General features: G+C 38.8%; 1 protein-coding gene across 2 annotated transcripts in view; it reads left to right on the top strand.

Annotated features, from left to right (window-relative positions):
- The window catches only part of ulk4 (unc-51 like kinase 4), a 117424-nt gene that overhangs the window by 35342 nt on the left and 69200 nt on the right, over positions 1 to 12882 (top strand). For both annotated transcript variants that reach the window (XM_066684051.1, XM_066684050.1), the window contains exons 22-24: positions 434 to 561; positions 11766 to 11899; positions 12434 to 12555. In XM_066684051.1, coding sequence (XP_066540148.1) covers positions 434 to 561; positions 11766 to 11899; positions 12434 to 12555 — 384 coding nt within the window. The remainder of the gene's footprint in view (positions 1 to 433; positions 562 to 11765; positions 11900 to 12433; positions 12556 to 12882) is intronic.

Here is a 12882-nt window from a genome sequence, read left to right as displayed (position 1 = left end):
ATGTGCAACAGTCTCGGAGTGCAGCTTGGAAATACTGTTGATGTAATTACAATTCATGCAGGGAGTTGACGCGTTTGAAATTAATTAACTCCCGTTCCTATGCCGTATTTAATCGCAATGTTTCGGATTGTTTTTCTTTTGACCACTCTCTCCAATTATGCAGATAGAAGAAGTTAATCAATTCGTCCTAATTTGCTGCCCACTAAATGCTGTGGAACTCATTAGCTTATTAACCTCCGTTTTATGTCAAGTGCAGTTTGGGGGACTTTTCAATCCCCTCCAGCACCTTACAGTGTAAGTGATAGCACCTGTCAAATTACTGTCAAACAATAGGAGATTTACACTAGCCTAAGTGTCCAGAGACTCTCAGCCTTTTCAAATGGCAGTGTGTTCTAATGAAGCTGAGCTAACAGTTGAATGGCGCTCTTTGCAGGACTTTGTTGTGAAGATAATCCGTTCTCTGGAGAGTCCTTCTTCAGTCATTCGAGCCAAGGCCTTCCTGGTGCTGCTGCAGGTTCTCATGAATAACAGGGAGATGCTACTGCTGTGCTGCAACTCCAGGTAAACAACACTAATCCAGCTGCTTCACATGCCATCTCATAAAGAGAATGCACATTGAAAGCAAGATGAAGAGACTTCTACTTTGTGCATTTCCTATGTTATGTCCTGTAGGCTTAAAAAAAGAGTGGACAGTGTTCATGCTATCCTAACTCTCTAGCACATACTTTGTTCTTGAAATGGGTTTATGATTATATTTAATTTAACATAGTGTATCTCATTTTACAAAAAATACTTGGTTAGTAGCTGTTGTCTCTACAGATATTGTATATAATCTTATTGTAGATGGATTTTTTACATTGCTTCAGGCATTGTTACTTGATTGATCATAAGATATTCCTCCTGAATTTAATACAGTTGGACTTTTATATAGAATATAGGAGAGTATAGATATTTCATATCATGAGAAAATCTCATGTATCTGTCTTTGCACATCTTTGACTCCTGTTCTCTGCCTCTTTGCAACAGATAGACTGCAAGGCTGCAGTTTCTCAGTTATACGCTATATCCTCTTGCCAATTATACAGAGTCGTATCAGAATGTTATGACCACCTTCTTGTATCGACACTCACTGTCCATTCTATCAGCTCCAGTGACCATACAGAAGCACTTTTTTTTGTAGTTCTATAGTTAAAGACTGTAGTCCAGCTGTTGAACTACATGCTTGTTTGCCCCTTCACCCCTATTTTTAAATGGTCAGGACCAACATAAAACAGTTATGATTTGTGTGGTTAATCATTCTCAACTCTTTATTATGGTGCTATGTTAAGGTTAATTTATGCTCAATGTTAAATAGGGATACAGATATGCATGAAGCCTCCTGTTCGTCCTCTGCGTTCATTACGTAAATATTTGTACACATTCTCAGAAAGCTTATGAACACAGATGAAACAGAGCAGTAAAACTGGAAATCGTATTGCAGCTGATAGATCAAGATATATATTTATGATATATTATAATAAGTGAAAATGATTCTCCTTCTACAGGTTGCAAAGTATTTAATGGTCTTAAAGACCACTGCCATTTTTGACAGCTTTTTATTTTGTCTCATTTTGTAGTAAGTAACGTTACATTATCAGCATCTCCTCTGCTGCTACCATATTTGTTGCTGTCGTTAGGTCTCTGAACTGCCCTTTGTTGGATTTATATTAACATCCACACCAACATAAAGGACACACTGAAGTATGAGAGCAGTGGCAGTTTACAACTTTAGAAGCAGACACATTCATTTATGCATGTAAAGGAAGTATAGAAGGGCCTTTAGTGTGTTTTGTGTTCTTTAGAATAGTGCTGTTGGAGTTTAAACACCTCAGTGTCACTGCTGGACTGACAATAGTTCACCAGCCAAAATAACCAGCCAACAGCATCCTCTGGGCTACGTCCTGTGTCAACTGATGAAGGACTAGAAGAGTGAACAGTAAGTGGTCACAGTGTTTAAAAACTCCAACAGCATTGCTATGTCTGATCCACCAACACAACACACACTAACATACTACCACATCAGTGTCACTGCAGCGCTGATGATCCTTCATCCAGATCATACCTGCTCTGTGGAGGTCCTGAAAGATACCTCACCATTGAAGAACATGATGGTGCCCAACAAACTATGCTTATCAACAGATGGACTTAAGTCTGTAATTGTAGAACTGCAAATGGTCATTGGAGCTGAAAGAATGGTCAGTGAGTATAACAACAAAGAGGTGATCCTACTATTCTTATATGGCTGTGTATTATTCTTTTGGGGCTTCAGCATTGTTTCATATTGTGTGAAGCATTCTTTAGAAAAGTGCTTTTTGTAAAGGTGAGTAATTATAAACTGAGTCCGTGATTGAGTTTGATTCTTGAATCTAAGTCAAAGGTTTATTTTCCATTTATGCATTGTTTACTAATGAACAGGCTAACGTGTTCCACAAGCCCTAGTATTCAACAACATTTTATTATTGTTAATACTGCTATTGTTACTGTTAGTAAAGCTATTGCTATTATTAAGGGTAATCAGATTTTTCTATTTCTGCTTGTAACCTAAAATGAAGGTATTCATCAAATAAATCAGCAGTGTACTATCTTTCAGATGAGTATCGGCTAAAATGAATAGGGTGTAAATAATGAATTAAGTGTTTTGTGAGAATTTAAAGAATTGTTTGCTTAGATTTACTTGGGAGATTTCCCCCTTTTTGCCTGAGGTTTTGCACACCATTATCAAGCCACCAGAGAACAGTATCTATGTTTTTATATGTCATGAATATACTGCTCTTTTGTACCTTAGAGTATTGAAATTTACAATATTACATGTATTGAATTAAACAAAAGGCTGTTTTTGCGGAAGGAATGAGAATGAATGGTGGTCTGTACAGTAAAAGTTAGGAGGTCTCAAGATGCTGCATGGAAAACTGAAAATAGATAAGGTTCGTTTTTTTCTCATTTCCTAATCAATGTCCTTACCCGGATTTCCACATATAGGTGAAAAACATTTTTTTCTTTTTAACAGCACTAGTCCTTTCTCTGGACTCACCAAGCCTTTTACAGTGCATTTAACTGTGAGTTGTATTGTTCTCAATATTGAATACTGTCACTCAAACAGCTTCTTATAAACCATGATTCCATTCAATTCCAAAATGAGACCAGGCTACAGGGCTAATGATTAGAATTAAAACTGCATTCCATCAAGCCCTATTTGCCAAAAATGCAAACCTCTGTCTTGTATGAAAATGATCTCATTGTTTCTTAACCATTTCAATAATTATAAACAGTCTCTTTTTGTAATTCATGCATAATTAATTTGTAGACAGCTCATTTATGCTGAAGACCCTAATTGGCCTCAGCCCTGTGTTATAAATACAATATGTCATCACCGCTAGCTATGATGTTCAAACAGGCATGGAGTCCACAGTGATCCAGTTCCATCTCCCTATTGGACGCCTCTTGATGTTCTACTCTCCTTTTTCCACTCTCTCCTCATTTTCTCTTCATATCGCTTCTCTTCTCTTCTCTTCTCTTCTCTTCTCTCTCTCTCTCTCTCTCACACACACACTCTCACTCTCTCTCTCTCTGTGCATCATCCATCTCTCTCGCACTCTTACAAGTGTTCCCCTGGTGCAGTGTGTCAGAGCTGACCCTACTCTCTATCTCCCACTGTGAGAGCAGCTTCCTCGCCGCTCTCATAAACACTTCCCTAATTAGCTCGGCAGTGTCGGCCGCACGAAGCTGCTGCTGACAGGCACCACAGCCCTTCTGCAGACACGTCAATCCGGACACACTGCACCCAGCATCTTGCTGCTCCAAGCAGGCACAAGGAGTGTACTTAAAACTAAATGAGGAGATGCTTTTAACTTATACACTGTCTGGGAAAAGGAAGTAGTGCTGTCAGTGCTGTAAAACTGGTCCTCGCTGGGCTTTTAGAAGGGGGCCTAGAAAAAGAATTATTGTTTGTGTATATATTTTTTTTTATCTGCTCAGCCTATAATAATGTATGCTGTACATTGAAAAGTGGGTAGACATGCTTATAATTAGTGAATTACTTTTAGGTGCACCCATTTTGGATGCAGAACATGAGATGGTATAATCTCCATAGAAAAGAATGAAATTAAATAGGATGTTCTGTAGCTGCTCCAAGAGATGTTCCATAGAGCAGTAGAACATCATTCTGTGGAGTGATGCAGCACTAACTACAAACCTTTGGAATTAGTAGAAGTAGATGTTGCCTTCCATAACTAATCCAGTTATTAGTACCTGACCTCACTTGTAGTCTTGTGGCTGAATGCCATCAAATCCTCACAGAAATGTTCCAGCATTCAGTCTAGGCCTTTTCAAAATAAAAGACTACATACCAGTAAATAAAGCATATAACGGTTGTTGAACAGAATAATCTACAAATGTCACATTTGTAGATTGGCAAAATATTTTGCCTCTGTACCCTACTTATGCCGCCGATTTGATCATGGTCAAGAATGTCCTACTGTTTCAGTGGTCACTGCTTATCAGCCGAATGAGAATCGTTCTGTCTTGCCTGTTGATGCTGAAACATCAGTCAGACCTTTCCATCAATCTTAGCTATTCTGTCAGTAAGAGAACTCCTTTAGCATACCAATTACTGATTCCCGCATGTAAGACTGTCTGCACATGGTCCGGTACCCAGTGAAAGTAATTTATTGCAAAACTCACTGTTCTCTCTCCTCATTTCCATTCTTCCTTGGGTGACGTATTTGCCCCCGGCTATGTCCAACTAATCAAGATCTGCTTGATCCTGACACATTGGAATAAATGGATTGTAGTTACCGTGGTGTCCAAAGATTTCCATGCTTTTTCTTGCTCTCAATATGATAGTAAGAGCTGAAAGACAATAGCCTGTGTTCTGTGAAATAAATGCTTATTAGGGGAGTTGGAATTTAATCAATGGCTCATACTATGTGCCTGTGGCATTGCTTTGAGTGATGGATGCACTCATATATAACTCGTTAACTTAATCCAGGTCGCTATAAGGAGGACAGCAGTGCTGCTTTTATATAACTGCATTTTACCAGCAGTGCTGTTGAAAGAAGACCAGATGATAGTGCTATCTTGACTTTACTCATGACTATACATGAATTTACAACATAAAACACTTAAAGTGCTTCTTACAGTGGGTGATAATACAAATCCCATGTCCAGAGAAGTTGGGATGATGTTTAAGGCTAGAGATAAATTGCTGTTTGGTCATGTTTTTTGCATAGAAAACTGTCTGCATTGTGAATGTAACTGCTCACATACTTGCCTTTGTGCTATGCTTGTAACTGGAGGCTTCCACTAGAGGGTAGACCAGAGAAAGATGCGGGTAATTGCGGACTTAGCTCTGACACGGGCTTTCTTTAAACTTTCCACCATTGTGATGCTGCTAATCGCCTGCACTGCTCCTACTGTTTTTTTTTTTTTTTTGTACTGCACCGTGCGTACGATTCATGTTTAATTTGAGGACATGCACAACTGACACACTAAATGAATGCAGGACAGCAAAGTATATCCCTAGCTTATAATATAAGTAAAAACAGAATGCAATGATGTGCAGATGACTTAAGATTTATATATAAATGAAACAAAAACTACATTTTAATTAAGAAATATTGTGTTTTTGAAGGGGCAGCACGGTGGCGCAGCAGGTAGTGTCGCAGTCACACAGCTCCAGGGATCTGGAGGTTGTGGGTTCGATTCCCGCTCCGGGTGACTGTCTGTGAGGAGTTGGTGTGTTCTCCCCGTGTCCGCGTGGGTTTCCTCCGGGTGCTCTGGTTTCCTCCCACATGTCCAAAAACACACTTTGGTAGGTGAATTGGCGACTCAAAAGTGTCTGTAGGTGTGAGTGTGTGAGTGAATGTGTCTGTGTTGCCCTGTGAAGGACTGGCGCCTCCTCCAGGGTGTAATCCTGCTTTACGCCCAATGATTCCAGATAGGCTCTGGACCCACCCAGACCCTGAATTGGATAAGCGGTTACAGATAATGAATGAATGAATGTGTTTTTGAAAAACAAAATTACCATTGAATATCATGCCAACAACATTGGAGCAAAAAAACCCAAAAACCTTGGGATGGGAAAAAAGATTGGTAATGTGTAATGCTAAAAAATAAACCTGGTTAACTGGAAAGAGGTAACTGATATGATTGTTTGAAGGAGCTTTTCAGAGAGGTTGAGTCTTTTAGAATTTAATTTAGTTAAAATTAAAGGGAGGGGTTCACCACTTTGTGAAAGACTGCAAAAATTCAAGAATCACATTTCTCAACATAAAATGACAAAGACCACAGAGATTTCTGTGGTACATAATCACTCACGGTACAGACGATCAAGAAAATGTTCTATACGTAAGTGACAAGGCCTGAAACCAATATGCTGCCATCCAGACCTTGACATTTTTCCAGGGAAGGCATTGCCTATTTTAGCATGACAATGCCAGTCCACCTTCTGCATGGATTACATCAGCATTGTCCAGTAGTAAAAGAGAGGCACACAACTAGTTCAGACCCATTGAAAACCAATTCAGATTGCCACAATAGAGACCCAACTGTTGAGCAGCTGAAATCCTACATCAAAAAGGAATGGGAAAACATTTAATTTTCAAAACTACAACCAGTGGTCTCCTTAATTCCCAAACATGTACAGTGCTGTTAAAAATGTTCTCTGTACTAATTATTGTTCTTAATTAATGTTCTTTGCACTATTTTCAATTAAATATAGGGTTTAAATGATTAGCCATCATTGTTCATATGATTACTCAGTATCATGAAAACAACTTTAATTGACAAGTGAGAAATTAACCAATGGGCAGAACCAAAGCGTGTTTGTAAATATATATTTTTGTTTTTTTTTTGGCTTATTTCTTCCTAGTTCCAGTTGTAACCATGGAAAAGCAGAGATGGAAATATAAAGTCAACATTTAATTATAGCTGGAATATCTCTGTAGGTATATTAGAGCCACATCAATAATTTAGCCTTTTTTATATTTAGAGTCTCATTGATTGACATCTGAAATGAGATTTGACCTGGCCATTGTAATACTCGCCCAATATAGTTGATAGAAATGACACTCTTGTAATTTCATGAGTACGAAGAAAGTGCTAGAATTATTCCTTTGAACTTGACTCAATCAGGAGAATTACACACCTAAGCACACTTTCTCCTTGAATTGCACTCTAGATTATAGAAGAGAATCTTTACTTTAAAGCAGCTTTTAAATTAGTCAGTAGCACTGTGCTGCCTGACCCCTGCAAAACAGTTCTGCCGAAGAAAAATGAAAATTACAGCACTGTGACTTCCCATTTACATCCAAGGTGATCATCAAATTAAAAGTTTTTCATTTTTTAATTTCACATTTTTCGTTTAGTAGAAAAGTGATGCACACTACTTTGTTTAAAAGCTACCTGAATGACAGACACTGCCCTAGACTGCACCTGTAACAAGTTAACCCTTAAATTGCCTTATTAAGCCCAGTGGTTTAACATTCAGGAACTGCATGGAGTAAAAAAAGCAAACTGGTTTAGTGCTTAAGAGAATATTGGACCTGCCACAGCCATCTAAGGAGGCCATTTAAGGATTTAAACATGGGGTTCTTTTTCTGAGAAGTGTTAAGTACCAAATAAGTTTCAAGTTTTGACATGCCCTAGCAAGTTCCCTTGCAAGTTCAGAGCCCAAAAATTCTCCATTTTCAACATTTTTTAGAAAATGAAATAACATAACATTGACCATCAAAACTATTGTAACATTATTATTATTATTATTATTAGTGTTATTATTAATTTCATGTTTTAATATGCCCCGTGAAGGACTGGAGCCCCCTCCAGGGTGTATTCCCTGCGCCCAATGATTCCAGGTAGGCTCTGGACCCACCACGACCCTGAACTGGATAAGCGGTTACAGATAATGAATGAATGTTTTAATATGTTTCCACACCAATGACCCATGGATGGCACATGGAACACACTAAACACACACATGCACCCTGTCACTACTTTAACACTGGCTAAATAAAAAGACAAGATTCTAAGAGCCGAGAGTCTTTGGATGAAAGATATATAGCAACAGACAAGTCATGTGACTTAAGTCAGCACATCTTTTTGCTCTTCAATTCTAATCCAAAATAAACATTCAACTTAACATATTTTTGTATTAACCAATCAATATTGCAGCTTCTAACATAGAAGCTGTTTGCATTGTACTCTGACGAGATTTGATCTGTGCCAACAAACACCCTCTGGGTGATCCGGTATCCTCCCATAGTCCAAAAACACATGTTTGTAGGTGAGTTTGCAACTCAAAAGAGTTCGTCTGTGTGAGTGTATGACTGAATGCTCTGTGATGGATGCCCAGGGTGTGTTCCTGCCTTGTGCCCAGTGATTCTCAGTTAGCACCTGACACACAGCGACCCCAAACTGGATAAGCAGTTATAGGCAGTGGGTGAATGCATGAGTTTTAGGACTCAAAGCACGTAAAACAAATGTATGGGTCACACACAAATGAAATGACAAGGTGCTGTGCAAACCTTACAAGCTAATAATCATATAGCATTTATAATATCAGTTAAGGCTACTGAATGGTTTATTTGCTCAGTATATAATCAGATTTTTGGTGAATACAGTTTTTTTTTGTGGTTAGGAAACAATGTATTTGGCCTATCCTTGAAAGGAATTATTTAAACTGATTCTTTTATATAGTTAATAGTCAAGCTACTCTTAAGGCTCAGTCTGTCCTTTCTCAGTGATTGTGATTTTAATCCAAGTTGTTGGAACATATCTCCTGGCATTTATTTTTATTCTCTCTGCTGGTTAAGTGCTTAATTCCTCAGTCACAGCACTGCTAATCTTGCCTGCTCTGCTTAGTCCCTGCAGTCTTACTATTCTAATGCAGCTTTATTGTCAGCTCTTGTATTATTGCTGGGTCTACTACTCTGCGATGCTGGAGATTCTCTGTGCAGTTTTCTCCCTGTTTGCTTTTTCATCTGTGTCTAATTTGAGAGATGCGCCTCAGCAGAGCACTTGGTGTGTGTATGTATATGTGTGTGTGTTTGTGGGTGTGTGTGTGAGAGAAAGAATGAGAATGTGAGTATGTGTCTATGATGACTTGTCTGGCAGGGAAAAGTTGAGGCACTGATTGCGTCGAACAGTGCTGTGCTGGTTGGAAACAAGCTAATTAACAGTGCCTCTTAATAAGCATGAGCCCCCAAGGCTGCGGCAGACTGTCAGCTGTGGAGCTGTGATTCTCCCAGTTTCACTCTGCACATTCTCACCCTCTGACACTTTCACCTGCCTGCAGAAAAGTGAGAGAGGCAGAACAGCAGATTGCTTTTGACTTTTTTTTCCCCAAGAATCCCTGGTAGGAACACACAAATGAAGAATTGGAAAAACAATTATTTAAAGCACAGGAAGGGCGTTAAAATTAGACAAGCATGGGCATATGTGACTATAGGGAAATTTGGTATCCACATTTTTCATACCGTCATATGATCTCAAAATATTAACAAGGTATATGGTATTACTGTGGGTTGAGGGGTGCACTGTCGGGCTGAGAGAGCCTCTTATCTATGAGCATGGGTCAGACGAAGGGTTTTTGCGCTGTGCATTTCAGCTCAGCACAGCGCTACAGTGCACACCGACACACGTTGAAGATATAAAACCCATTTCAGTGACCGGTGCTGGGGGAAAAGAAAAGTTCAAAGATAAGTGAAATAAGACGGTTCTACTCTGTATAGAAGCATAGCCAGATAACAGAGACTTGTGTTTAAGCACACCACAGCAAATGATTTTCCAGTGAACTGAGGCTTAAAAAACAAATATTTAAAGGAAAAAGCCTCAGACCTGTGAACATAAAGTCAAGTTAGGGGTCTTCTGAGTATTTTGTCTCCTCTCTCTTTTAACTCAAACTCGGCGCTAAACTCACAACTACAGGGGGCTACTGGGCTTCTGTTTTTCTCCACCTGTTTTCAAAGTGTGACATCAACATTTAGTGAGTGCCCACAGCGGCCCCTCTCTGTGGGTCTTTTAAATGTACACAGATTAAGCTTTGGCCTTCTACTGAAAGGCACAATACAGAAATTTGATACGTCACACGTCATCATTTTGAAATACCACCCACATTTTAAGATACCATCCACATAGTTAAATCCCGCTATATATGGTATCACCATTATACTGCTCAGCCCTATGTGGCTGTAATAATCATGGTTCTGTAAACACAAAAAATAATATGTGGAAATCATAACTTGTTTTATGAAATTTTTTCCTGTTGTTTTAATCTATTTGAATGATCTATTATCCCTGTCATTTTAAAATTGATTTAAAAGCCAGTAGTTCAATGCTTCTCTTCATTATTCTTTACGTGTTAGATGTGTTACATATGTTATCTTGTCCTTATCTTGTGGTAACTGAAGATTCATCAGCATTTTCAAGTCCCTGAGAGGGAACCCAGTATATATCTGACCTAAGCTTGTCTCTGCAATGGTAAGAATTGTGTAGAGCGTGCATTCCAAGTGTATTCAGGAATCAAAAGTACTGTATGCATATGCATAATTTTAGTGACCCAAATTTCAGTGCATCTGTAGTGCTAAGGGGGATGTTGTCTTTTATGAGGTATTTTAGCAAACATCTCTGGGGCATTTACCAATCTAACAGTCTGTATGAAATGCTACGATCGATAACTTATATTAACATTGGGCTGTGATGTTATGTATTATAGGACAGCATATTAAAATTAAATGTATGAAATACAGCGACCAAGATAAATGTTAGCATGCCTTAGAATCAACATAAGTCTTTCCGTTATTACTTTTGCTGGTGTGCTCTGAGTGTGGTTCTCCATATTGTTTAATCCAAATTTTCCTGCTTGAAGAATAATATAGAAACCATATGCATCTGTAAAACTACTTCCCCGATTAAACATTTGCACCTCATTATTCTGACTAATTTATTATCAGTGCTATTCTCACCACTGGCCTACTGAGGAGAATTTTTCTTTAATTAGACAAATTATTATTATAATTGTTGGAGAGGCATTCCTGTAATTATTTTGCACTGTCAACTCTCCATTGCACTTTTCTGTGCCCCTGTTTAAGAGATGAACAACATGTTGTAAATATATTTTAGTAAATAGGTGCCTATACATTAGTTTGTGCATGATTGATTAATTTAAGTTATCAGCAAAAAGAAGTGGGCCTGTTTCCAGCGCTGATCCACCCACTGATTCATAACCCAGCTTCCCTATTTTTCAGGGTGGAGGTCATACTTCATGTCTTCACATTTTACCTCACCTTTTATTTTTACTTATTATTTTCAAGATGCTTAGATTTTTCAGACTCATGGCTGTTTTATGCATACTGATATGAAACAACAAATTTTCATTAGCAGTGTAACAACAATGTGCTATGTATTCTAGCAAAAACAAAATTCAAGAAATGGGAATGAATGTTATATAAATTTTAGGATATTAGGATGTTGTTGATAGTATACAATATATGTTGTTGATAGATAATAATATTTGTGTAGCACTTTGTATAGCAAGTTTATTTTATAAAAATGCAATATTCTTTACTTGGCATTGCTGTGGAATCAACACTATTTCATTTCAATCACATCCCCTCTCCAGACATGGAGTGTAATTTGATGAAATGCATCTTCTCTGTGTTTGCTAGCATCATTCCACGGCTGTGTGTCTCGGGGCTGAATAATAATGTCTTTTTGGCCTCTCTCTCGCTCAGGCTGGTGATGTACATTGAGAGAGACATCCGAAAGGCCACGCCAGGGAAGGAGCAACAAAGCGGCAATGAATACCTGTCAAAATGCCTGGCCCTATTCATCCGTCACACCGTGCGAGAGCTGCCAGCCATCCTGGGTAAATCAATCACATTACACCCAAAAAGGGAGAGAAAGACAGAGGAAGGTAGTGATATTGGTGTGGGGGTGGGAGGGAGGTGAAGCCACTGGAATGGAAGGGTAGAGAGGGAAGGAAAGAGATGGGAGGAATGCGGGAGAATGAAAATGGGATGATGAAGAGGAGGGGAGCAAAAGAGGAGAAGAAAACTATGAGGAGAGAACAGGGGTGGTGAGAGATCATCAATGACTTCAGTGTCTAATTTGATCTGCCTTTCTTTTTAATTACCTTTCTGATTGAATTTGAGCACAGGGGGGCATGTATCGACCTGTTCCTGCAGTTTCATTTGTAGATCAGGGCTGCTATCCCTAGGACTAATAGATAGATTAATGTCCTTCCACAGAGAAGTTAAGTCCTGTCCCCATGTGGGTTTCCATACATCTGTAAGGCCTGTGCCAACTGAAGGTCTTTTGAAGGAGTATATTTTAAACCTGCTGTTATGTTATTAAACATAATTGGCAACTTATAGTCTCTTTTTCCCTGGACCTTCTGTAGATGACATCCTGTCAGCGTTAGGAAGCATAGTAGGAAGGAAGCACCCATCCACCGCCCAGACGCGCCAGCTCAAACAAAGTCTCCCTATGATGGCTGTTGTGCTACAATTACTTACCTCACAGGTGAGTTCTGCTGTGTTTCCATAGTGGGAAATTTCTAGAGAGAAGTATTATTCTAGCCAAAACATTAAAATGACCTTGTTTCTATACTCATCATCCATTTACCAACTCCACTTACCATATAGGTGCATTTTGTTGTTCTACAATTACACACCTTGGTCAACCTTATGTTCTGCATAATGTGATGGTCCATTTTAACCTGGTCTTCAGTGCCATAACAGCTACAGAGAGAGAATGAAGCTTTGATTTGTCATTTAAAGCAAGAAACTACATTTTCGACTAAGCTTAAACATCCAAAGTTCTTAAAACTGTAAAGGTACTTACAGTAAC

This window comes from Hoplias malabaricus, chromosome 10 (genome assembly GCF_029633855.1).
Source record: "Hoplias malabaricus isolate fHopMal1 chromosome 10, fHopMal1.hap1, whole genome shotgun sequence".
Taxonomy (NCBI): Eukaryota; Metazoa; Chordata; class Actinopteri; order Characiformes; family Erythrinidae; genus Hoplias; species Hoplias malabaricus.
The sequence above is the reverse complement of the archived record's forward strand: the minus strand, read 5'-3'. Positions and strand labels throughout refer to the sequence as shown.